This window comes from Pygoscelis adeliae, unplaced genomic scaffold, assembly GCF_000699105.1.
Source record: "Pygoscelis adeliae isolate BGI_AS28 unplaced genomic scaffold, ASM69910v1 Scaffold15, whole genome shotgun sequence".
NCBI lineage: Eukaryota > Metazoa > Chordata > Aves > Sphenisciformes > Spheniscidae > Pygoscelis > Pygoscelis adeliae.
The window spans coordinates 1862136-1889573 of NW_008824988.1; the positions used below are offsets into that span (position 1 = coordinate 1862136).

General features: G+C 39.8%; 1 protein-coding gene across 1 annotated transcript; it reads left to right on the forward strand.

The window, feature by feature from the left end:
- The first annotated feature begins 17115 nt into the window (after positions 1-17115).
- AGR3 (anterior gradient 3) lies at positions 17116-23818 on the forward strand. The gene is made up of 7 exons (XM_009326087.1): positions 17116-17221; positions 19368-19431; positions 20743-20795; positions 21441-21517; positions 21780-21843; positions 22920-23003; positions 23769-23818. Exons 1-7 carry the CDS (start codon positions 17116-17118, stop codon positions 23816-23818), a joined length of 498 nt encoding a protein of 165 aa, XP_009324362.1.
- The last annotated feature ends 3620 nt before the right edge of the window (positions 23819-27438 follow it).

Genomic DNA, 27438 nt, shown 5'->3' on the forward strand with positions numbered 1-27438 from the left:
GCTTACATAGGGTCAAGGCCTTTTCTGCTTCTCACACCACCCCACCAGCGAGTAGGCTGGAGATGCACAAGAAGTTGGGAGGGGACACAGCTGGGACAGCTGACCCCAATGGACCAAAGGGATATTCCATACCATATCACATCATGCTCAGCAATAAAACTAGGGGGGAGGTTGGCAGGAGAGATGCTGCTCGGGCACTGGCTGGGCATCGGTCGGTTGGTGGTGAGTAATTGTTTTCATTTGCATCACTTGTCTTTCTTGGTTTTATTTTTCTCTCGCTTTATTATTGTTTTCCTCTTTTCCTTACAATATTATTATTATTGTTATTATTGCTATTATTATTATTATCGTTGTTGTTATTTCTTTTTAATTATTAAACTGTTTTTATCTCAACTCACGAGTTTCCTCTTCTACCCTTCCGATTCTCTCCCCCATCCCACCAGGTGGGAGTGAGTGAACGGCTGTCTGGTGCTTAGTTGCTGGCTGGGGTTAAACCACGACAAGTTGATATCTAAGATAAATACAAGACCTACATGCTTTCCAATGATCTATGTTTCCCCATACATTTTGGGATCATGTGTTTTTCCCGAACATATTTGTTTCTGTTTAGGCGACAGTCCTTGCAGAGTATGGAGGAATCTACAGTTAGACTGTCCAAGGCACCTCACTTTGCAGAAGAGGCCAATATCCTCAGCATCTGCTGAGGGTCAACTAAGAAAGAAGGGATCTCTCAAGAGGGTGACTGAGAACAGGAGTCTAGCTTAATCTAGCTTAGCCTAGACAAAGTATCTTCCTCACTAGCCACATAAAGTTAAGGAATGTGAATACCACTTCACAACCTTTAATCTGAACATGTTGGTCTCTCTGTAGGCTGTCTCCAATTTGCAGTGGTGTAAGCTGAGAGAGCAAGTTCATTAATTTCCGCTTCTTCATGGGAATGCAACGTGGCAGAAGCTGAGCAGAACCCCAGGGTAGTTGCAACCCGCACCTCACCATAAACCACACTTCCTGAAACACTGCACCAAAATCTTTCAGCCAAGTAACAGTAGCAACGCTTTACATGTATGTACAACAATAACGTGCTTCTTATTGAAGAAAGGGGAAAAGATAAAGTCACTGGAATCTCTTACAATGTCTTTTGTGCAACTTCACCATCGTTGATAACAAAGACTTGCCAGGTTATACCTGTCTACTGACACACCTCACTAATTCAAATGAAAGATCATCCTTTATTCTGAAAAAAAAAACATTTACCGGAATGTGCCACAGCTGGAAGCTATTGGCAGGCCTTGGAAATGATTGTCAGCAGAATATCAGTTAAACAGGTGTATGGTGATGGCTAGGGCACATAATAGACTCATTAAGGTTAGCTTCAGTATCAGAAACACAGATTTTAGTGTTTCAAATATCTAGATCTTTAGGCTTTAAATCTGTTAAGATTTTTTTTGAGATCTAACATCATCTATTTTGATGTACTTGCGAAGGAACAATGCAGACATAATGTTATCTTCCAAAGCTGTGACTGGAAAGATATCTAAAGGGACTAACATCAGCTGGTGGGAGCCAATCTCCTAAGGTCTCTTTATCTGGTGCCTCCCATCCGGGTCCCATCTGGCTTCTCCAGATGGTGATTTAGAGTAGACTTAACCTATATGTTTGCAGTCATCTCTGTTCATCTCCGTTACCTAAAGCAGTGGCTTTAGGGAGACTAAGTGCTTTAGGCTAGGTATGGCCTGAGTGAATACTCTTACAGGGAAAAATGCAAGTTATTCCAGTTTTCCTCACTGTAGAGGCCAGCTCATCCACATATTATAAAGATAGTCAAAGACAGAAAAGGCACTCCTATAAAAAATTCTTTTCACAGAGACTACTGGCAGACATTTCTGCTCAAAGTTTGAGGTCTGTCAATTGGAAAAGATCCTGGAAGAAAAAGATGTGGGTGTAGTTATGGTCAGCCATTTGATGGATTGTACTATGATTGACCATTAGTAACTAATACAAGAAAAAGCTGTAAGAGGGGCAAATGTGACACTAGGTGGTATCAGACAATGTATTTCCAGAGAGACAGAGTAGTTGTACAGGCCCCCATAGGACCATATCTGGAATGGTCCACACATTTCTGTGCTGGTTTTGGCTGGGATAGAGTTAATTTTCTTCGTAGTAGCTAGTATGGGGCTGTGTTTTGGATTTCTGCTGACAACAGTGTTGATAACACAGGGATGTTTTAGTCACTGCTGAGCAGTGCTTACATAGAGTCAAGGCCTTTTCTGCTTCTCACATCACCCCACCAAGCGAGTAGGCTGGGGGTGCACAAGAAGTTGGGAGGGGACACGGCTGGGACAGCTGACCCCAACTGACCAAAGGCATATTCCATACTATATGACGTCATGCTCAGCATGTAAAGCTGGGGGAAGAAGAAGGGAGGGGGGAACGTTCGGAGTGATGGCGTTTGTCTTCCCAAGTAACCGTTATGCGTGATGGAGCCCTGCTGTCCTGGAGATGGCTGCACACCTGCCTGCCGATGGGAAGCAGTGAATGAATTCCTTGTTTTGCTTTGCTTGCATGCATGGCTTTTGCTTTACCTGTTAAACTGTCTTTATCTCAACCCACGAGTTTTCTCACTTTTACTCTTCCAATTCTCTCCCCCATCCCACCGGGGGGGAGTGAGCAAGCGGCTGTGTGGTGCTTAGTTTCCGGCTGAGGTTAAACCACAACAGGAATGCTGAACTCCTGCTAGAGTAGATGCAGAAAAGGGCAACTAGATGTGGTGAATGAAGTTCTCTTGCAATGAGAAACTCAAAATCCCTTCTTCAGTCCAGAAGAAAGAAGACCAAGCTGAGATATGACTTCCCTGCAGAAATACTTATGAGAGAAAGAGAAGAATCATTTAGGGCAATGCTAGCGAAAGAACACTTGATCAGAAGGTGCCAAGTGTAAGTTTAGGCTAGTTAAATCAGAGTTTCTCTCAAAGGAGTGAGTTTCAAAGGCAGGCTTGAGAAAGAAGAATGGGCAAAATTCCTGAGTAACTTCAACGCATATATAAGCTGCCTCCAGGAGTGGAGGACACCACTTGATGACTCAATCCTATGTTTCTGTCTGTCTCCTATTAATCATTGGCTTTAAAAAAAAACAGCAACAAGAAAATACTCTAGCTAGAAGCTAATCTGAAGCTAAAGATATTTCTGCATCAACTATGTAGGCTATAAATGTAACAACAAAACAGCAAATGTTCTGTTTGGCCAGGCTAAAAATATATTCCAACACTAAAAGCGAACTGTTACTCAGTAGAAGCCAGACTGTGATATCCAACAGTTTTTAATGACCATGGAGATAAAGAAAAGCAATACGTGGGATACCTGTCAACATTTCAAGATAATCCCATCTCTTACATGTCCCCTGTCTCCACCTCTGCCACTCTACTCAAAGTGAAATTGTTTTCAGTTAGGTAATGCTAACTTCATTATGCTTCTCAGATGTGAATTGTAACAACAGGAGGGCAGAGCAATCCATAAAAGTTTTGTTTGTTTGCTTGGTTTTTTTAACTTCTGATTCAAGTTTTTTGAATATACTAAATATTCACATATATTGTGGGGGATAATATATGTGAAAGCAGCTTTCTATTTTAGGAATATGGAAGTGTGTTGTCATTTATCTTTTTCAGACTGAGAGAAAAGTGCTCTATGTGACAACAACAGGTTGCAGATGAAGGGATGACAGCTCCATGGATCGACCACAGTGAATGAGCCCAGACTTAGGGTAATGGGTGAGCACCACCGAAGGGGTTAGTGCAGGGACCTCAGGTTGCGGCTCTAAAAGGTGCTCAGGTGAGCAGTTCTGCATTGCAATGGCCACAGCTGAAACCTTTCTGTTGGTAAAGCAGCATTGTCTGCTCAGTCTGTGAGGAATGATCAGCTACAGCCCCTTTCTAGCAACTGGCTGTTTGGGACAAACACGGCTGCACCAGGACAGGTCTGCATCACAAGAGAAGCTTGTCTGGCTTCTTTAGGAGAAGCCTTCCTGGAGACTTGCCAGAGACCTCAATCCTATATTCTCTGATCCAGTACAGACACTTGAGAACATGCTTAACTTTAAGCATATGAGTGGTCCTATGGACATCAGTGGGGTTGCTAATGTGTCTAAAGTTAAATATGTATCAAGTGCTGTGCTGGAATGGGGCCAAGGACTCAAAAACTTGCAGGATCAAGGTTTGGCTGAAGAACAGAGAGTAAAAAGGGAGACAAAAGCTGAAAGATACTGAGTTGCTCTCATGCCCTCTTGCGTCAGTCCTTCATGGAAGCAAGCCCTGGCATAAACCCCTTATTGTAGTAAAAGTTAAAGGAATACCTGTACAGAAATCTTAAACACTAAAAGATACTGTAAACACTCTCATTTTACAGCACACAATGTCTTTTGATTTTTATATCGTATTACATTTTAAAGCAGATACAGTGATGTCACTGCAGGAAAACATCACAAAAACATTGCAGCAACAGGCATCTCTTTCAACAGATGCCTGGTTGACTCACTCTCACAGCTGCAGCAAAGTAGTCCAATGTGTTTCTGGTGCACATTCTTGCTTGTGAAGTCTTTATTGGGACACTCTGACTGTAGAGGAATGCAGCCGCTTTTCATTTCTTGTGGCAGTCAGAAAGTTTCATTGAATATTTCTGAGCTCTCAATCTCTTCCAAAACACATGCTGAATTTCCTGGCTCTCTTCCTTAAAATCTGGTCTGGGTTTCTACCCTGGCCTCTCTCAAATTACTTTTTGTGCACATAAATTATTATAATAAAAAAATAATAATTTAAAAAACATTCTGATTTTTCAAAATTGATTTTTAATTCTTTTTCCAAGCTTTGTGAATTTTTATATGCAATGACTTTTATGTTTAAATTATTTGTATTCTGAACTTATCACTGGAATCCAGCAAAGTTAAAATAAAAACATTTGTCCTTTAGCTATTAGTAATGCAACACTGCCAACTAGAGGTATCGGGAACAATCAAATTCTTGTCTTGTTGACCACATCAGTAAACTTAAAGGGTTGTATAACTGTAAATACTGAAATGTCGTATTTGCTCTATAGAAATCCCACCCAAAGCCTCCAACTACAGTGGTGTTTGCATTTAATTTTCTTTAGATTTTGGTGCTTCAGTAAGTCATTTATTGAATCCAAATACCACAAGTGTTATTATTCTATTAAACATTGTATCATCCAGAAACTCAAGTGTAATCAAGTCAGATCTCAAAGTACTTCAGGTTCCTCAAAGAGTTACTGAGCCATTCTAACAGCTTTTGGAAAAATACCTGCACAAGACATTGCAAGTATCAAAAAATTTAAAAGTTTATAACTTTGAAGGCAAAATAAATCCTTGATATCAATTTCTCAACCACAATTTAAATAAGACTTTGTAATCTATTGAAATAAAGAAATCATACTCTATTCAGGTGGGCTAAAAGCCCATTTCTGTAAGTTTTCCACTTTGTAAGATAGTATACACTTTGAGGAGCAAGGTATTTGTTCACAGCTAAAGCAGTAAGATTGAAAACAGAGAAAACATGCACTTGATCAGGAAGGCTTAGTTACTGCTTGTCGCATGTGATTCCCTGACATGTACATGCTTGCTAGATCACTGTATGAGAAGAGACTCAACACGAAGTTGTTGATGTTCATGCACCATGCACAGACCGAGGCCGTGTGGGCCACGCTTTTCTGCCCCTGCCCTCTTCCTTCCCATGTCCATGATGTAGCGTGCAGCTGCCCAGTATCCAGCAAGAGGGATCTGCAGCAGAGGAGGACAGGGACCTTCTGCAGATCCTCATGCCAACCAAAGTCCAACAAAGCCTTGGGGAAAGGCTCATTCCAGCTGCCCCCAGTCCCTCTCCTGCTATGTCACCAAATCAAACGCAACCCTGTGCATAGGCAGAGTCTGCTGGTAGGGAGAAAACCAAGAGGCCTGAGGATGCACAGTACTTCCAGGCTTATCCGCTGTGCTCCAGACTTACAGGGTGCAGGACACACAACTCTTGCCTTTCCTAATTAAGGACTGCAAACAGAAAACAGCTTGGAGAGCTATACCTGTACCAAGTCTCTCTGGAAACCTGTTTCCAAGAGACTCTTCTGAGATGGCGAAATAAAAACAGGCAGGTGGCAACCCTTTGTGCTCCTTCACAGCAGTCAGGATCTGCCCAGCCACAGGCAGAGAGTGCACTGTACCCTCCTCCTGGCTGGCAGTGCATGCCCTGGGGTGCACCAGGGGCTTGGGAGGCCAGGGTGGCTTCCAGGGCTTCCCCTTGCTATTGTTCTGCACTGATATTCAGATGGAGAGATGCCTGGATCTAAATAAACATGGCTTTTCTTTAGCAGAAGCCTAGAGGATTGTTTGAAAACTGCACAGCTAGAACCACAGTGTAACAGGAAGATCTGCTGGTAGAAGGGCAAGCTCTGCCTGTCAGAGGTCACGTGGCATTAAACATACTGTCCAGAACAGTTTGTACTTTTGGACTGAAGGGAGGAGCCAACGACATCCAGTGTTGGTTTCCTTTTATTTACCAAAACACATTTATTCTGTAAATCTCAGCAAAATTCATGAAAAATAATAAATTACATTTTTCCCCTGACAGTCTTCAAAGCTTTATATCTATAAAAGTGGCTGGGAAATTTGAGAAGCCTAGAGGGCAGGAAAATAATCTAATTGGGAAGTGGAAGCCAATAGACAGTAGTGACTCATGGAGGCACAGAGCTGCAGAGCAGCTGACAGCGAGGTGTCGATGAAGCCTGGAACCAAGTTTTCCAGGGCTGTACCAGGGGGCGGTTTAAAGATGGAGGAGCCAGAGTGTCCCAAAAATGCAGAGAAAACACCGGAGGGGGTTGGAGGTGACAGTACTGGAACAAGATGAAGGCTTAGAAGTGAAAGCATAGACACTGGCCTGAGAAGCAGGAATATGATTTGCAGCCAGTTTTACCACTGTAAAAACTAATTCAATAAATGTTTTTCCAGTTATATTATTATGCTTATGTTCCATAACAATGTCTTTACAGGAATACAAAGCTAAAAAAGCACAGTGGTCCAGTGGAAGCAAACCACTGGGGCTCAGGCAACACTGGAGTAGTTTGTTCATTTGAGCATTACCGAGAGCTCTGCTTTCAGGAAGGGGGGTGAAAAAAAAGTGTATCTGTTGTGAATCAGCTTGTAATACCAGAAGCAACATTTCCATAACGGTGACTATTTTGAAAGACACACAGAAACAAAGCAGCATGTCATATCTAGATTTCTGTAAATGGCTTTATGGAAATAAACCAGAAATTTTCTAGTAACGATTTTTGGCTGTCAGTCAAAACCTAAGCCCAACTGACACTTGCAGGGTTTTTCCATTTATTCATTTTTCTGTTTGGCAGTGAAAGTTAATGCTCAGCACTGTAAGTCCAAAGCGTAGTTCTCAGCTCTGGTACTGTGTGTTGCTTGATTGTGCCCTGAGGTCCAGACCTCTGCACACCAATTACCTGTGTTAGGAGCCAGAAGTACCCCTCATCCATGAAAATATGTGCTCTGTGAAGCTTTCTCATACTGTTTAGTGTAAAATTTGTTTGGGCATTGTGTTTGTGTAATCTCCTAATTAATTTTGTATTGATTTGCAAAGGCACATTGGGCATGTATAAAAGTCTTCTGCAGAGTTATTAATAGAAGTTGCAGGAACGATGCTGAATTACAGCTGTCACAGGACCTGTGATCTCATCCCTTGCTCATGCATGAGCTAAGGCAGAGTTGGACAGAGTAAGAACTTCATCAGCAACCTCCCTTTCTGGGGAAGGAGATCAACAACAAGTGTTTAACCCTCCAAATCAGCCCATGATGATCAGTCTTGCTGCTAGTGAGCCCTAGCTGGACGTACCATCTTTAGCTAAGACAGACCCAAGGACTCCCCAGTTTCTTGCTGTCAACATTTTTTAATCCTAATGTCCTGTTTCAAGGATTATTATAAGCTACCTATTTATATTCTCCCAAATGGACATTTCATTTGAGAACCATATTTATATTCACGAACACACTGTTCCAAATTGTGGAGTTACAAGACAGCTTTCTGTTCAGGATTTAGTCCTCTGTCCTGCAGATACAGCTGGATTTCACTGCCAAGCCTTGTACATCATTTGCTAGACAGTGGTCAGGTTTGTATACCATTTGAAAGGGTCAAGCAGGTTGAAAGGATATATGTGGACACAAAATATCTTAATATCAAATCCTAGAAAGGTATTACAGTAATTGAGCAAGTGCACCAGGATTCATGCAGCCAGATATGTCACTCTGATAACTGCCACCTGTAAAGAAAAAAAAAGTCTGTATACCTGAGAATTAATTTATAATCATATTGGTACAGAAAGTTTCCTAAATATAGTACCAGTAACATAAGATTAAATGCACAGAAGGATTTGATATTTAAAAGTTGCCTGCTCAAGGAAATCCACACACGCAGGCAGAAAGCATATCCTCCAGTATCATCCTGGCACATACATACCTGGGGACAAGACTGGGGGGCACAACCACCATGAGAGCCCGTCTGCTTGATGAACCATAGAATCATAGAGTCATTAAGGTTGGAAAAGACCTCCAAGATCATCGAGTCCAACCGTCAACCCAACACCACCATGCCCACTAAACCATGTCCCTAAGCGCCTCATCTACACGTCTTTTAAATACCTCCAGGGATGGTGACTCAACCACTTCCCTGGGCAGCCTCTTCCAATGTTTCACCACTCTTTCAGTAAAGAAATTGAAGCCCTTTCCCAGACCTGGGCACAGGCACACATGCTGTGGGACCCTTGCTGAGCTCACCCAGAAATCAGCACAAAGCTGCTCAGCCCTGCCAGGACCACTGTGGAGGGCAAAGCCTTGGCTGCCTGAGGAGCTTCAGTGCTAAAGCAAATGCCATTAGCTACAGTGACTACATTCTCTAGTGAATCTGGGGTTCCCTGTCCTCAGGCCTGCTGCTCTGTGGATTGGTATCCGTGACCAACTTCTTCCCTTCTTTCCCTTCTCTTCCTTCCCTTCTTTCCCTTCTCTTCCTTCCCATTTTATTTTATTAATTTTTATTTTATTTCATCTTATTTTAATTCAATTCCAACAGTTAAAATACATGGCAGCACTCCTGCTGAGCTAGCAGGAACAGCAGCCCAAGCCTCACTAGCAGACACCTCTGGTACAGCCCAACAGCCCCCCTTCACTGCCTCCCACAGCAGCTCTTTGGAGGCCACAGCCGTATTCCCACTGCCACCAAGGGCTGCTGATGTGCCTACCTGTACTGAAGCAGCCTAGTGAGGTAAAGCTTTTAAAACTCATTGCAATCACTAGCTTTTATCTGAATTAACACAGCTCACCTCAATATTATGACATAATAAGTCAGAAGTCAATCAGACTTTTAACAGAAGAATTATAACAGGGAAAGAAAAGCTTTCAGGATGCCAGGTTGAAATAAAACTACTTATATTTACACCTATATTGTGCCACAGAAAACTAATCATTCTGACTGTCAAGGGATGTTTCCTTTGTAATATTTACAAACAAAAGACCTTCCGGTGTTTTCAAGGTTTTCTTTTCATGAGGCTTTGAAAAATGACACCGCTGACAGTCTCTGCTTACTCCACCATGCACTTGAGTTACACACATTCTTAGGACAGTTATTTTTAGCAGGTTCAAAAACAAAGAAGAAAAATCTACTTACCATTGTGCCATGGTTAATATCCTTATGAATGCATTGCAGCAGTTTTTAAAAGCAGAACTAGGAGCTCTCTGTGATATGAACTTTCCAAAGTAAAAAAAAAAAAAAAAAAAAAAGAGTCAAACATTGCAATGTTGTCCATCATTGCTTAACTCATGATAAGTCTCTCCACACATATGCCTGTGCAATTAAAATTGTAAGGATAATATAGTAGATGTATGTTACAAATGAATTTTCATGCCATCTTAGTTACTGATGCAGTGAAACAAGCAACGGTATTACCCTCTGCAAGTCTTTCCCCCGGTGTTTTTTGGCTTGTTTTTTGTGAAGGTAGTTAATCTTGCATCTCCAAGGCAGGAGAGGTGCTCCCTACAGCATGGTTCACTGGGTAGGGTGAAGAACAAGGACAGCTTTTGTAGTTGCTGCTTTCCCAAGGCGGATATGCTCCACGATGCAGGACCGCAGCTGAGCTCCACATGGGCAAGTGAGATGCTGCTGTGCGAAGTTCAGCCAACGGGCTTCAGTTTCTGCCTGCCCAAAGGTGGGTGCAAGAGGGGTGGTCAGGCTTCAAGGAGCTTTATGACTTGCACAGGACATACTGTTTCAGCAGGGTGTAATGTAAATCAATGCCCCACCATACCACTCCAAGGTACCAATGAACCAAAAAGAGTGACTGTATATATACTATACACTGAGTATAGGCTTCCATAGTGATGGGATTAACCCCACTAAGGTTAGAGCTGAGTGTTTCAGTTTACTAGCAGGTTCTCAGTTTGCTCAAACACTTCCTGAAAGTCAATGCCTAGCACAAGTAGTAATCTTTAAAAATCCAGGGGAAAATGTTGGCACCATCCAAGCAAAAGCCAACTGACTTCCATGGGGCAGGCATTTCACTCCCAGCTTTCAGAACAGTGTGGTCCAAGCAAAAACAAGCAACAGCACTATCAAAAATTCACGCCCATTCTGATGCTAGGACCTTTGTGGAACAACTCACAAGGAAAAAGAAGGAATCTTTTATATAGGAGTAACTCATCACTGAAATCCGAATCCTTCATTCCCTTTTCCTTCCTCCATCGGTGACGCTAGTGCATTTTTGCTTCTCTTTTTAAACTCAGAGCCTTTTGTCTTACTGTCGTAAAGGAGGGAGCTGATACTGCCAGGCTTACAAAACAAAGGGTCAAGCCATTTGTTTTCATCTGCTGAAGAAATGCGGTCAGGGTTTAAAGCAATTGACCTGGAAACCCTCTCTGGCTTCCTGCAGCAAGACCAGCTTGCCTGCAGCAGCAGACAGTGTGGACAGCAGGCTCCTTCTAGCTCATTTCACCAGGCCTGCTCTACTTCTTAAGCTATAATGCTTACAAAATTAGGATAGTTTGACTGATAGGCCCAGCAAAGTGTCTACATCACAGATGCTAAAACAGAAAACAGCTTTTTAACGGGTCTTAATATTCCTTTTTATTACTGTAGTGGAGATGTGCTACTCATCATCATCCTCTTCATACCTTCCCTTGAGCACAGAAAGAGGCCAGTCCCCGTGGGACCCAAAGAGACAGGAGCAGCAGAGAGGAGGTATCAGACAGGAGTGTTTCAGTTCTGCAAGTACTGAAGGAGGAGATTTTTAATAGTCAAAAGCAAAAGCAAAAATTTTCATTTTCATTTGAATTGAATATACTTCATTTTAGTTGTAACAGGAGTTTCTTCTACTGAGCCTGCTGTAATTCAGGGGACTTCACACTTACCCTCATGAGGAGAAGCTGTAACCCATGAGAAACCACGCAGAGTAAAGATGTGTCACTGAGGGATCTTTTTCCCTAGAAATTGTCTTCTATTCTCATACTATGAATTTTCATACTGTGCACTCAGCAAATTCAGATTTGTACTCAGCTTAAGGGCTCAAATAAATAAGTTCCCACAGGTTAACAAATCTGATATGGTTATCATGTTAACTGAGCCCAGCGTTGCCTGCACTCGTGCTCGTGGCCCCACAGAGCAGACAGTTCTTATAGCTCAGCTGACAGTATAGCTTATTACACCGTCGTAACTGGATCATGTAAGCAAGCCGTACCTGTGCAAAAACTACTGGAAAAGATGTGATAAGTTGAACTATGTAGTTCTAGGGATCTCTGCAACTTGGGGGTAGGAAAGACTGTTTAGACTGGTAGCAATGCTCATCCTCTGTCACTGACTCATGCTGCAGACCACAGCAAGCTACTTCAGTTTGAAGACTGACTTTTCTGTCTACAGAGATATCACCATGGTATTATTTTTGGCACTGAAGATTTTGTGCACCTTACCCAGGTAAGTATTTTGTCTAGGCTCTGACTCAATAAAATTTTATATGAATAAGTTGTATTTCTCTTATGCAGTTAGTCCATGACTACTTTAATTTAAACTTATGCATAAGTAAGAGCAAATGTCACATGGGGTTGTCCTGTTACACCCTGATCAGATTGTTGTTCCTTACATCAGGGTATCCCCTGCCTTGTGCCAGAACAAACACTCATGAGGCTACAGAAAGGGTGAGATCAAGGAACTGATCAATACAGTGGAATTTGGGTTTTTTCTGAATTAGCATTTGTGCAGCACTAGGTAAAGCAAAATTTAGAAGTTGGTTTCGCATTTCATAAATGGGCTGATACGTACCTAAATCTGCTGCTGCATGACTCACACGAAAGCAGCCGCATGCTCTTCCAAGTGTCAGTTATTCTCCAATGTCTTTCTCTTTCTAGAAGTCTGTCCTCTTCACATGTTTTATTGCTGCCCTGCTCTGCCCTGTATTTAGCTAATTCTTACATTTCTTAAATTTTACCTGGATACAGCTGTAAATACACAGTTAACCCACAGTTACTCGTACCTCCAAAATGCATCTTTTAGAATGGAAGAGAAAAATGGAAACAACTTCCGCCCACATTACCCTGGAGACTAAGCAAGCCGAGTTCAATGAACAACAGCACGCTGGTTCAATGAATGAGTGCAGAAACGTGTTCTCAGTGCAGAGATTCAATACTTGGCTGGTAACTGCTGCTGCACAGGTCGGTGATTTGAATGTCAGGTGGCGCAGCTGGCGGCTGGGATGGAAGGCATGTCTGCTAGTATGAGCTCTAGCTTCACACTCGGTTCAGGTGTGGATACTGAACACATGCAGAAGAAAGCAGGAACAGAGAGCTGATAAGGTCCCACCTAACGAGCAGTGGCTGAATAGGTATAGTGAAGGCATCCAGCTTGGATTTATGAAGTATTACAGTCATTTTCTTCCAGTATTAAACCTTGACAAGGTCTATTTGACCAGGATTGCCAACCTCCCCATGGCAAGACTGACAAAGGCTGAAATTCTGATCTTCAAATATAGAGCATAGAAGACAAATTGCTGAACATTGTCCTGTCAAATAAGGGCACTCACAGGTAGCTCAGCACTAATTTTAATCTATTTGATTGAATGTCTACCCCTTTACTCCTTACGATAAGAAACCTGTGCGGTGAAGGGCACAATATCTCAGGGTTGAGCAGCAATATGCTTCAGTACACTTGGAAAATTTCTATATTTCTAATTACTTAATGACCTGTAATTAGTTGAAGAGTAAGAAGAATTGAAGCTTCAGCGCCTGGAATTTCTATGTGAAAGCCCAAAGCTTGGATGGAGGGAGGTTCTTTAAATCACCCTTGGTTTGACTTCAGATAGTCTTTTTTATTTGCTTAAAATTTAAATGAAGAAATGCAATATAACACTTTGATTTCAATATCTGCCCGCATTTCTTTTGTAACAAAACTACATTCAGCTTTTGTAACAAAACTACAAAACTTTTTCAGCCATTCCAGGAGCTAAGCGTATTATGGATTTAAATACAGTTACCATATTTTTTTAACTGGAAATGTAAGTTTGAATTCTCCATTACGAATGTTAAAGATAACTCAGCACTGAAAATACAGAAAGTCACATTTTGCACTTTTTGGTACAAAAATAGTTGATAATACCTAATACAAGAACCATACGTCATTAATCATATACATGTCAGTGACAACAGACATCAGTAGATCAAAGCATCAAAGACAAATAAGAATTCAGACTTTACACGAAAAGGAGGAGGAAAAAGTGTAACCATACAGTGCATAAAAACAAATACATGGGAGAGGAAGAACCAAAAGAGTATTGCTTCTGGTTCCCTTGCAAAAGCAATCCAGGGAGGAGGGAAAAGGTGATCCAGTAAATTTCTTCTTTGTGCAAAGACGATGAATAAAGGACTTTTCCTGTATTAGTCAAGTTAGGTCAAAATTATACCAAGCATCATGCCCAAAGAATCAGACCATTTTTAAACTACAATTCAGAGAAGCAATAATCAGATACTTTAAACCATACTCTTTAAATAAAGAATTTTATTTCCCCCTCAAAAAAAATAAAGTTCTTTTTATTTGTTAATTACATTCCTCTACACAAAGTAACCCTTGTGTCTTCCTATTAGGTTCATACCTATCTTCAAGCACCAGTGAACCCAGCCATTCACTGGGAACAAAAGCACCTACAGTTCCAGCTTTCATTGGTGGTTTCTTTTTTCACTGGACATAAGCCATACTCAGACTGCTTGAGGGGGGAAGCAGCAGACACACATAAGCCACTATTTATTTCCAATCCTCATACAAGACACCTGATACAAGCCAAGATGAAGAGAAATCCAAGGATCCAGTGTATAAGCATGGGAACTCACAAGAGCGAAAGTTGGAGGGATGGCAGAAAAGGAAGGGGGAGGGTGGAAACACGTGAATTTGGTTTTCAGCTAAAAGGTTCCTCTCATTTTTTCCCAGGTGAATGTGCTGTTGTTGCTACACAGAGACCTGGGCAGCTCAGGTGTTCTGTGCTTAAACCACACTGATTTTTAAGTAACTAGTTCCAGAAAAAGGACCTTCCATCAGGAGAATTGATCGCAGCAGGTGAGCAAATATTTCTCATTCTTAACTTTCCTTTAACACAGCAATGAGGTTTGGTTGACAAATGCATTACAAGCCTAGTTATATGAAAAAGACAAATGATAGATGCTTAGAGATTAGCTAGCAAAACATTTGTTCAGACAGAGAGATGAAGGCAATTTATATGGCGTTGGCTGTCATTTTTTGTCTTAATTAAGTAACATTGGATCATGTAACATCAAAAATTCAGAATATTTAATTTAAACTGCCTCCAGCTACAGCTCCATGAATTATCCTTCGAAAAACCTATTGGTTTTCAATAGGATGATAATCAATTATTTAAGCTTCAGGTAATTAATCCTGTGCCTTGAAGAGATTTACACTTTGATTGTTTCATGAATACATCATGAAAGAAAGAACCGATTCATGCATTCCGTACCTGCTTTATAGAGACATTATCCGGTATGATTTCAAAGCCGTAACTATTTATGTTTAAATAGCATTGTAACATGTTAATAGAAATGCTAGATTTTATTGTTAACATCTAATAGGTAAACTGATACTAAAGATAGTTATTAACTTCCACATAGAGTTGCTAGAAATACTCATTTGTGAGGAGTATAGTAGTAGGGTGCAATGATCTGCTTTTGCTGACTGAAGTTAGTGGTCTGCACAAACATTGGGATAATTTGAATGGAATTTTTATTACCAAAAAATCCTCATCCCCCAGACTTAAGTAAAAGTTATAGTCTCTCCTTAGGAAACACTGGGAAACTTCACATTTTCTTATTAAACATCCATAATCTCCAACCATCAAATTAATGTGCATAATTAATAAGGTCCAAAGGAGACTCCCTTCTAAAACTCAATCAACAATAGCTAACATGAATAGGCCTAAGGAGGAAAGTATGTGAAACAAAGAACAACTCTAGAGTTGTGATGCCACATGGGGGGAAAGGGAACTGTTGTGGACAAGACTGAGGAGAAAAGTATTATAATGGATGTATTCATTATTTTAGCAACCTTCAGAAATATAGAATCCTTACTATATGATACTTCATTTTTTTTCTAAAATTTTGCACATTTTAATGTGCAAATTTTTCTCCAGTCACTTGAATAGAATAGTTTTCTTGTATTGAGATTGCCAGCTACTGGAAGTGGTATTTGAATTTGTTCACCAGAAATTGAACTGTTAACAGTAATGTTAGTAATGTTGAGGAATTCATTAAAGGATAAAAGCTGCTGCACTTTTCATGCCTCTGTGCTAAGAAGCATGAAGCATCTTCTTTTGCTGTTCCATATGGGATATCGCTTTTAAATTCAAGTTTGAAATTTTCTTTATCAGTACGGGCACAAGTGCTTTGGGGGATTTTTTTTTTTATTATTATTTAAGTCAGAGCACTTTCTCAACAGGTCATCCTGGTAACTCCTAAAGCTCAGCCTCTGAAAAGTGGAATCTCCCATGAGAACTGATAAGCAGACTGGGTGGTATCCTGGGCTACATGCATTATACTTTTTAACTTAGTTCAAATCATCAGGTATCCACTTGAATATCCGAGCTTTAATGCCTAAAGATGATTGTAGTGGGCAGAAAGAAGACTTACCAATTTAAAAAATTTGGCTTTATAATGCTTTTCCTCAACCGTTGCTTTTTTCTCTGACTTTTATCAAGACCAGAAGTTACTAAATTTCTTATAACGATCTTTGTCAGGAAGAGAAGCAAACACCTTCAGAATACTGAAATAGCCAGGAGCTGATGGATTGTGATGGATTGTCTTATTAAGCAGGACTTGAGCTGAAAATCAGTTTAAAAATGCCATGGAGAATGGGGAAATTCTTTGAGTTTTCATTGTGAGAAACAGGTGGAAATTTCTTTGACATTTATCTTACCATCTTTAACATCCTGGTTCACAGAGTGCAGGCTAAAAAAAAGATGGCAATTTCAATATTCTGGAGGGATTTGCTGATTTAAAATGTATTATAACTGGAGGCAAATACTTGTCAATTTTCCTATTTTATTAAGGAGAATATCATGAGATGTCTTTTGACCAAAAAACCTACTATCCATGGAAAAGATCCCATGCTGTTACATTTCACTGAAATTAAAAAACTAACAGAATGAACAACTAGTAGCACTGCCTTGGAATTTTCATGGTCCAGTATTACAATGTTGTACCAGTTCTTAAGAAACAAATGCTGGGTGACCAGAAATGAACTGAAAGGAACTTTGTCCCCCCAATCACACTGTCATGAGAACTGTCCCCTGCAGCCTAATTTTGACAACTGAAAGCAGTGCTGCATGATAAAATTAAGCACCTCCATTTTGCACTTTTCTCACAAAGGCATTTATAGAAATAACCAAAACTACTTCTGTAGTATAGATTGTTAGGATACCACTAACACATTGATTTACACTGCACCAGGTGATGAATCCATGTGATTAAAGCTGTTGCTTTGTTTTCCAGTTTCCTTGCTGCATTGAAAGGGATCTTCTCAAAGAAATAATGCTCCATTCAACATTGGCCTTGTCCCTCCTGCTAATTGCAGTCTCTTCCAACCTTGCGATGGCAATCAAGAAGGAAAAAAGAGCACCTCAGACACTGTCAAGAGGTACTGTATATTTACTTTATGTAGTTACCTCCTCATCTTCCCATATAGGTCAGCAAATGTTTTATTTAGAATATACCTGAAAGCACATATATATACTTACTGAGGTGGGTTTCTCTAGTGTTAAGTGACAGTCTAAGTAGTGCATCTTCTTATTCCATGTCATTTCACTCCATCAGTTTGTTCTTAAGGATATGGCTGAGGGCCTCATATAACCTGCATAATTTATACAACTCACAGTGACCTAGTAGAAGCCAATAACCTAAACTGAGTCTCTCAAATCAGGATGCACTTGTAGGACTATCAGTGAAGAAATATTCTTTCATATACCAGTTAAAAGATATTTTGTTATGGTAACTTATTAACTACTGAAACACAGTTTCATAACTTCAGTTGCTATGGAACAATTTTTCTACAGACCCATTTTTATACACAGAACAACAGTATGAGCTACTGGTGGGTTTTTCTGCATGACTTTTTTTTTGCTTTTGCTTTTCATCAGATAGTCACAGTCATGCTTTGCAGTGAATAATTCACTTCCTTGCGGTGCATAATTTTCAACCTGGATGTCAACTAAAGACCCTATTTTAAGTTATTTATGCCTGATCAATCCTTAGAAATACAAGCAGAGAAAGAGCTTACTGAGGTCTTTTCCTCTTCTCCATCTTTCCTCTCCTTTCAGGCCTATTCCCCCCAAAAAATCTCCAGCTCCCTCCCTGACCTCTTCTGCAAGCTGTGCAAAGCCTGCAGACCCCACAGCTCACCTCTAAGGTCTTCCCATACAAAGCACTGGCAAAGCCCCACCTGTCACAGTGGTCCCATCTGAGCTTAATTGCTCAGGGAGCACTTGACAAAATCATGCAACACCTGGACTAATCAAAGAGAAATTGCAAATCACTTCTCGTAAGTGGTATCCCTGGAGAAAGGCTATAATCAATCTGGTATCTATCACCTATCTTGCCTAGATCAGGATTTATTTTTCCCACTAAGCCTAAATGAATAAAAAGATAACAAAACCCCTTCAATTCTGGCAATTTTGAAAGAAATAGTCACAGAAAGCATCAGTTTTCTAATTCTGATTTCAGGCCTTTTGGGATGCCTTGAGTGCTTTACCTGTAATTTTCACAGATCAAAGGGAAACACTTAGACCTGCTGCAAAATGACCCTAGTTGACTCCTTTGTGCAGTTACCTACGTCAGCAGTTGACTTCTGCCAGGCCTGGGAACACACCAGTCAACATGCCAGAATCCCACCATCAACCAGAGAGATCTGTAATAGAAATCACTCTCCTGAAAGAAGAGATGACCTAGTAGCGTCACAAGCAATTGTCCCGTGAGAAAGCTAACAGCAAATCTCTGCGTAACCAGGGCTGGTCCAAGTGCTGTCCAGACAGCACAGAAGAAACAGAGCCTTAACCTGGTCCAGATCCAGAAGCTCTTCTACAATTCCCATGAGGGCCGTCACGAATGGAGCAACACTGCCTGGGAGCGGCTGGCATCTTTGGGATCTGAAGGCATGAAACCAACTGCGCAATTTCCTTTTTGAGATCAGTGTATCACCAGTTATGGATGAACTATGAAGCTGATGATTCATTAGGATTTTGTTTAGATGGAGATTTTTGTTTAACAGCCATTCTTTTATTAAACTATACATACTTGCAATGCCAGGGATTGAAATTCATGGCTTAAGAGTTAAGCTTAAAACCCAAGACTATTCTAACAACATTCATATTAAAATCGATCTTATTTGAGCTGTCATATTTTATTTTTCTCTTTAACTTTATAAGCCAACTTTCTCTTTAAGCCCCAGGGTCTACATGAAATATGGAGCAGACAATATAAATATATAAAGGATTTGGGTGCTGATTTAGTATTCTGAGTATTCAGAAAGAGATCTAATATGTTTTCTAGAGGACTTGAACTGGATACTCAACCAGCTAAGTTTTTTGGGGGGTTGTTTTTTGTTTTTTTTTTTAATCTTCCAGTGCACCTATCAGGAGATGCAGCATTAGTATGTCCACAACGTTTGGGAAACTTTGACTGGAAAAACCCAAATCCTATTTGTGTAGAACTATTGATAAATATAAAAAATGTAATTTGTTATGAGTTACTTACCTGGCCACCAGTTAATCCTTTTGTGATATTTCTAGGGTGGGGTGATGAAATTACCTGGGTACAAACTTATGAAGAAGGGCTTTATCGAGCAAAAAAAAGGTAAGAGATTAAAAGACAAAGTTGTTAATCAGACAGTCATGCCTGAATATACTATAATGAAACAGAACAAAGAAACACCACGACAGCTGATCTGCAGGCCACCCAGTTAAATAAAACAGATTTATTGTCTATAAATAAAAGTTGTTGCAGGGGACTTATGACTCTGAAGCAACATCATGGGCCGATAGGCAACTCTCAATTTAACACTTGTTTCTTTGTCACAACAGCAGTGTTGTCATTTGAATGAGCAGTGATAAATAGATATTATAATTTTTAAAATGCATCTTTTTTTATATATATATGTCATTATTGCTCTGATTACTTCCTTAATCAACAGCTGGAAATCAGTTACATTTCATCTTGCGTGGTGATCTACTGCCTCTGATATTTTCCCCAACACTTTATTAGTTGGCATATATGCATGATGTACTCACAGTTTCTCACTATCTTGGTAGAAAGTTCCAATCTGAATCTTCTCTGGGATTCAGCTGAAAATATATTTGAGAATTCATAACAATACTCATTTAAATCTCTGTTACAGTTCATTTTAGATCATAATAGTGTAGCATAAGCTATTATTAAATCTAAAGCAAATTATTTTAAAATTAAAGGCAACTAATTTCACGTACCCTATGTGAAAATGGTTAGGAACTGAGCAACTTTTGACAGTCATAGCAGATCAAGCATTAGTAACTGATATACTGAACAGTAACAGTTAACAGTAACAGTAGTTTAAAAAAAGGCAGGAGAAAATGCACAGAATTGTTTTATGTTTTGACATCCAAAAATATAAAATTTTGATACTTTACCAAACTATTTACAGAAAAAAATAATTTATTGTATATCTGTTCAAGAAAGCTTAAAATACATTAAACTTTTCATGGGAAGTATTTGATGATAAACCAAATTTTACAAAAATTGTTTTATTCCAGTTCATACAGATGATTTTTATTTTCTTAATCGTGGAGAACATCACACCTAAGCAATATTAAATACCTCTCCAGTTTGATTATATACTAACTGGGAAGGAAATGATGATGGCTCTGTTGTTTCTTTCTTCTAGAATTTCTTACTTTAGAAAACCTGTTTAGATATAGAAACTCTATTTCTCCATTTCTTTCTTTTATGAAGTAGTTTTGTTCTTTTCCCTTGCTCAAAAATGTCTGTAATTCTTTACGGAATGTCTGTATTGTTTTACTGTGGGTTAGCATAAGATTAAATGTAATTTGCCTTTTCCAGTCTGCTAGTAAAATCTCCCATTTGTATACTTGTCAAATGATCTAACTACATGTTTTATTATTATTAATAAAGTAACAAGCCACTGATGGTAATTCATCATTTGGAAGACTGTCAATACTGCCAAGGTAATTTTGATTTTTTGAGTGTTAAAATTTTGTGAGTATTTTTATAAGAAACTGCACCTATCTATATATTTACCTTACACTTACTGAAAATTATTTAAAGAAATAGGTAAATGAAAATGTATTTGAAAAGCTAAGAATTTATTACTGTTATTTACAAAAACTCCACTATGAAACTACCCAACAGAGAACATGAAAAATACTCAGTGCTGCTCTCCTGCCATCCCTAATGCAGCACTCGTCAGTTTAAATTAAGAGACACGGGTTTGCTACTGACTCATTGAACAGATTTAATATTGTTTGGCTCTCCTGAACTGGTAACTAGAGAAGGAGATGAGGACAGGGCTGCTGAAATCGATCTAGTAAGAATTTTCTGAGAATAATGCACTTTTGTCAAGCTGAGACATGGCATCCATTGAGACAGGCTTCATAAATAACAGAAAAGAGCTTCCATTTTCATAGCCGGGAGGTTGTACTGACATGGGTCAGAAAAACAAAAAGCAGTGATAGAGCCCTTAGGTGTCTCCTCAGGAATGTGAATCAGCAGAGACTTGAACAATGTGGCCAGTCTCCAGCCAACGTGGTGCCTAAACGCAGAAGGAAAGGAAGTATTAGCGATGGACTTCAAAATGACCGTATCTTTTCTAGCACTGAAGAAAGCTTTTGCAGAAAATGAAGAGATACAGGAAATGGCCCAAAATAACTTCGTTATGCTGAATCTCATGGTATGAAGGGTTTGGGGAGGTTTGACTTGGATCTTTTTTTGGCTTGTGTTTTCTCTTTCTTTGTCTTGCTTTTTCATGTCATTTTAGCTAACTATCTCTGGCATTTCAGTAACATGTAAATACAGGCATTTGTGCATGTGCATCCACACACAAGTAGTACCTTTTTTGGTTTAGTCCTCTGGTACAAGACTATTCACAGGTGGTACTACTTCATCAAAATTTACAGAAATATTTTAATAATTAGCTTTAATTTCTCTGCCAGCATGAAACCACAGATAAAAATCTGTCACCTGATGGACAATACGTGCCTCGAATCATGTTTGTAGGTATGTACAATATTTATGTATCTTCAAAGATGTGATATCTGAATCCATGCCAGTGTCCTCCTTTGGGGACATCAAAATGATTCATTTTGAAAAAAAGAATATAGCTCAAAATTTGTCATTACTATGGTATTAGTCTGGAACTTGGCAGATCTGAGTTCATTTCTCCCTCTATCGCAGGCTTTGACCCTTGTAAAATTCCTCAGGTTACAGATATGTTCTGGAGGGTACTTAATTTGTGCTTGGGAGCAGGACACTTAAATGTCCATTAGCATCTGGGCTTTTGTTCTCCATGCTTCTTGCTAGTGCTGTTATAAGACAAAGTTTACTGAAAACAGTCAAATATCTGACTGAATGTAGATGTCTACAGTATGGACATTACCACAGAGCAAGTCAGTAGTCAGTGGCATCTAAGGAATGATTTATCCCATCGTAAAGCTGACTTCTGGAATAGATCAAATGAATCATGCCCCAGACTGCCTGTTCCTTTTCACTGACTGTACAGGGAGCCTAGAGTGACTAGCTCTGTGGTGGCATCCAAAGTTAGGTGAGATGAAGCCCACACTCAGACAGAGAGCAACGTAGTAACAGGAGTCAGTTAGTTAACAAAAAGCTTGGAAGGGGAACTGGGAGGAGAGATGTCCACAACAACTTGCTCCTGTGATGGAAACATTAAGAATCACAAGATTTTCATTCTGAAGGCTCTAGGTAGGTCATGCTAATGACCTACGTAATATTACGTTATGTACGCACGACCCTCACTGTGTGTGCATCCAGTCAAACTGGCCTCCCCTGATGTAACCCCAGAGCTTGTAGAACAGGATATTATTCTTGAAATGTGAATGAAATGCATGTGTAATCTATCACTTTAAAATAGCTGCATAATATAAAAATGAGCATTAGCTTTGTTCAGGATTTCTCCAAGAGCAGTTGGTTGGAACAGAGCGTAACGGCCTTGTAATTGTCTCGTTGATGAAATCAGAACACCTCAGAAACAGGGCTGTCAAAGTAGTACCACTCACATCGCCCTCAGCTGTTGTGGGAATGGAAAGCAGTGTTTAATATGATTACTTTTTCAGACCCATCTCTCACAGTAAGAGCTGATATCACAGGAAGATACTCCAACCGGCTTTACGCTTACGAACCACAAGACATACCATTCTGTAAGTGCCCCCTTCATTGTGTCTCCTCAGGTGACACATCGTAAGCAGCCAGATACACCCCATCCCAATCATTTGTGCTTGAGAACCCATTAAGATCTCAAAGCAATGAATAAGGACTCTGTGTAAGCATTTGCAATAAATTATAATAGTCTAACCTGTTCTAGCAAAACCCTTAAGCACACCTATCGTCCCATTGAATTTATTGGGACTACTCAGGTAAGACAAGTTGAAAGATCACGGGTGGGAACTTTCAGGATCAAGATCTGAGCAGTTTGTTGGAGAATGGTGAAATTCACTACGCTCAAAGGTATCTAACTGCGCAATGTGAACAGCCAGTGGTGTGAGGGAATCAGAAAAGAAATGCTGGTGGTTATCTAGGTACCACCTAACACCCATATTTCAGAAAGGAATGTGATTTTTCAGGTTGAGCTAGTCCTTTCTCTATACCCTCTATCCGACACCAATGCAGTATCTCACCACAAATATGCGCTTTATATCTGATTACCAGGCTTGCTGTTGAGAAGTGAAGGAGTTGAAAGGAGCCTTGTCAAATCCTTTTAAGTTAAACATTTTGATTCACAAAACTTTTTACCTTCTGCTTTAGTATCAATGTGAGAATTTTCACAATAGAAAGCTCTAAAATATAATGTGTGACCATAAATTAATTTCAGTGTGAACAATTTACTAATCAAACTAGGTGGGTTTTTTATTTGTACATATGTGCTTTAAGTACTTTTTTACAGTTCTTATTTATTTTTCTTTCAGTAATAGAGAACATGAAGAAAGCACTACGCCTCATTCAGACAGAACTGTAACCAGCAACAGTGAAATGACCATAGCCTCTACGAGGTGAAGCTGCACTAGGAAACCTGACATTTTCAAATATTTTAGTTAACCTCTCTGTCTCTACTATCATTTTGAACTCTTACCAAGCAGCTTTGGTATATCAGATTTCATAAGAAATTTATATGTACAATTTGAAGAACAAACATAAAAAAACTACTGTGTCCATTTGGAAAACAAGAGGAGAAATCTATTAAACACCTTGAATTTAGTTATCTGAATAACTGGAAGTGATGGTTTAAGGTGCAGTAACTTTGAGCTGTATTTTATCAATCCAACTATGACTTTAAGTCAGCTATGACTTCTGACCAAGAGTTATAACCAATCTTTTTGATGTCTATTTGCAATTTGTTAATAGCTGCACCTCAGCTCCTAATTTTTATTTTTATTGCAAGAAGCTTGTAAGTCGCTAGTGTAACTGTGCTTTATGCACTCATTTCTCATTAAAGGAAAAGAAATTTTGCTGGCAAATCAGACAGTAAGGCTCTTCCTATAGATTTTGGAATAGCTTATATAGAAAAAAATCAGTGATCTGGGCTTAGCTTTCTTCTGTATAATCCCTTAACTATCATGCTGATAGCTGAAAACAGAGCAGACATTTCACACTGAGCATGTGGTCTCAGTGAGGTGATAACCATCAAATAGCAACTACAGGTTTTGCTATGATAAAGATACAATGAAGCAAGAGACATGGAAGGAGATAGTCCCAGAACTCCACACCTCAGGCTAAGTGATGCTTATAAAGTCTGGTATGGGAAAAATGAGCAGGCTTGTCCTAGCTTTTTTCATTTAAATGGTACTTGAGTCATGTGAAGCTCATCCCAGGTCATTCCCTCTTTTTCTGTAGCATCCCAACCCAGACATCATGGTGGCAGCTTAGTGAGGGAATCTGTACATACAGCCTTCACAAAATTTCTCCAGGATCACCATATGCAAAGGTGGATGCCTGTTTTGAGTAAATAGCTGAAGTTAGTTGAAATAGTTTGTTATCCCAGCAATGTGCTTTTTCATTAGAGTAAGACAGCGAGACATCTGCAGTAAAAGCACGTTATGTTATGTGCGAAGCACCAGTGTCGCTTGTTCGTGCTGCCTGTCATTTCCTATGATGCTGCCTAAATACACATATAAAAGAAGAAGGAAGGATCTTTGCAGACAAGCCTTGTTAATTTACAATACCTAGTATTAATTTGTCATGAACGAGTTATATTGTGCCTATCTATGTCTTCATAATTATGTAAAATTTGGATATAAGAGTATATTCCAACAGAGTGGTGATAAATGACCTCTACACTAAGAGAAAAAAAATGTTTGTATTAGTCATTAACAGTATATTGTCTTCATAATCAGTTAAATGATTTTTTTAACCTATTGGAAAATGCTAGAAACAAAATTAAACTGGTAATCACATTCCCTTGAGTTGTGTTTAGCTCTACTAATTTATGTCCATATCTATTCCGGATTTGGCAACATTACCCAGGCTGTGGGCACACCCTCTTTTGAGCATGCCAGAGATGTTCAGGAGAAAGGGATGTGAGCTAGCTGTCAGAGATAACACAGGATAGCCATGGCAGAACTTTTAAAGTAGGGTCGAGAGAAGATTTACTTTGGGGAGAAGCACAGCACAAAATCCTGATGTGTAGACTTTGCTCTGGTTTCTCTGGAGATGGCACATATTGGCACAAAATAGGAAATGCTCAAGTATGGTAGATTCAAAACATTACCAAAAGATTAGGTGGAAAGTGGTGGGTCTTTGCTGTCATATTGCAGGGAAATTTTTTCCCTCCTTACATTCACTTTCAACATCAGCTGAGATCACGGGAGACATTGGCTTGAAACAATCTCTGCTCTAACTAACTCAGGTAGGAAATCAAATGTGAGGTAGTTACACTATTAGACAAAGCCGGCTTCACCTACTTAAGATTCAGAAGACTAAGTTAGTTTCAGGCTCTGGATGGATATTTGAGGGAAGGCTGCACTTGTGGAAGTATTTGCATGACTATGCTTTCATTCCAGCGTGAAACAAAAACTATCCATTTCAGATCTGGAAAGCAGCTGCAAAACAAACCTGTTGTCCTCCCTTTAGCTCTAGTAATGACATCTTTGCCCATGGTATTCTTGTTCCCTTGCCTGCTACTACTACAATTACATTAATTGCAAAGATAACAGTGTCTGCCATAAAAGACTACTTTCATGGATTACCCTAGTCAGCCCAGATATTCCATCAGCTTTTGAGTAAAAGAAGGGCATCCTCACACCTACAAACGCTGAAGAGCATAAATATGCTGAGGGATCCTCTGGGATTATGCAGTGGATGAGCACTTTAATTCTTCTTTCCTGTTAAGTAGGTACATGCACGTATATATAGCCCAAACCGAGGGATGATGTCCTTTTTGTGCTGATGGCTGTCACTCTTCACACTGAAATGTTAATACATTCTATACTAAAGAGAGGGAAGCCACAAACACAGCCTGATGTCACATCAATGTTACTCTGTAAGAGAAGGCTCAGGGCAGATCTTATTAATGTATATAAATACCTGAAGGGAGGGTGAAAAGAGGACGGAGCCAGGCTGTTTTCAGTGGTGGCCAGTGACGGGACCAGAGGCAATGGGTACAAACTGAAACACAGGAGGTTCCGTCCGAACATCAGGAAACATTTTTTTACTGTGAGAGTGACCAAGCACTGGCACAGGTTGTCTAGGGGGGTGATGGAGTCTCCATTCTTGGAGATATTCAAAAGCCATCTGGACACAGTCCTGGGGAACTGGGTCTAGGTGGCCCTGCTTGAGCAGGGGGTTGGACCAGGTGACCTCCTGAAGTCCCTTCCAACCTCAGCTGTCCTGTGAAGTCAGCAATCCCAACTCAGTGGGATTATTTAGCTGGATTTCTAACTTAACTGCTTTTAGAGAATTATCAGCTAAAAATATAAGGCACTACTTTCAGTGAATAGAAGACAAGACCTGCTTGTTTAACTGACTGGAGCAAAATTGCAAAAGCAACGTAATTCACAGCAACAGGGTCCTACCTTAGTTTTACAATTTAAACTGTCAGGGTTATAGAGATGAGGGGTGGCGCTCAGCAAGTGAATAGCTAATGTGCAAGAGCTATTCCTAGATAAAAGGACACACTGTAGTTTCTCCAAGATAAGGTTACCAAACTCAAACCACGTCTCATGCCTGTGGTTGCCCTCAGTGAATTTACTGTCCTGAGAAATCCTGATGTGTAGACTTTGCTCTGGTTTCTCTGGAGATGGCACATATTGGTTACCCCGCCTCAGTCAAAATCAAGTTTATTCATTCTTCACTGCTGATAATAATTGTTAATAATATACAAGTGTGTATCTATTTACTTCGGCTGGTGCAGGTTTATATTAAAATGGATAGTATTGTCATGCTTCCCTCTTAGCATCTATGATGCAGCAGGTAGGGTATCAAGTTAAAAGACTAGATACTCAACTCAAATACATCTTGGTCCTTATAGAAACACTGAACTCCTGTATATATCCTACGCTCTACTCAACTATGAGCAGATGGATGTCAACTTGCTTGATCTGAAAGTTTTATGTTGACTGTTATTTTACACAAACCTTTGCA

Coding starts and splice junctions, on each gene's coding strand:
- AGR3 (XM_009326087.1), top strand. CDS start 17,116: ATGCTCCATTCAACATTGGCCTTGTCCCTCCTGCTAATTGCAGTCTCT. Junction 21,518..21,779: donor TCGTTATGCTGAATCTCATG/GTATGAAGGGTT, acceptor TTTCTCTGCCAG/CATGAAACCACAGATAAAAA. Junction 21,844..22,919: donor GCCTCGAATCATGTTTGTAG/GTATGTACAATA, acceptor TTACTTTTTCAG/ACCCATCTCTCACAGTAAGA.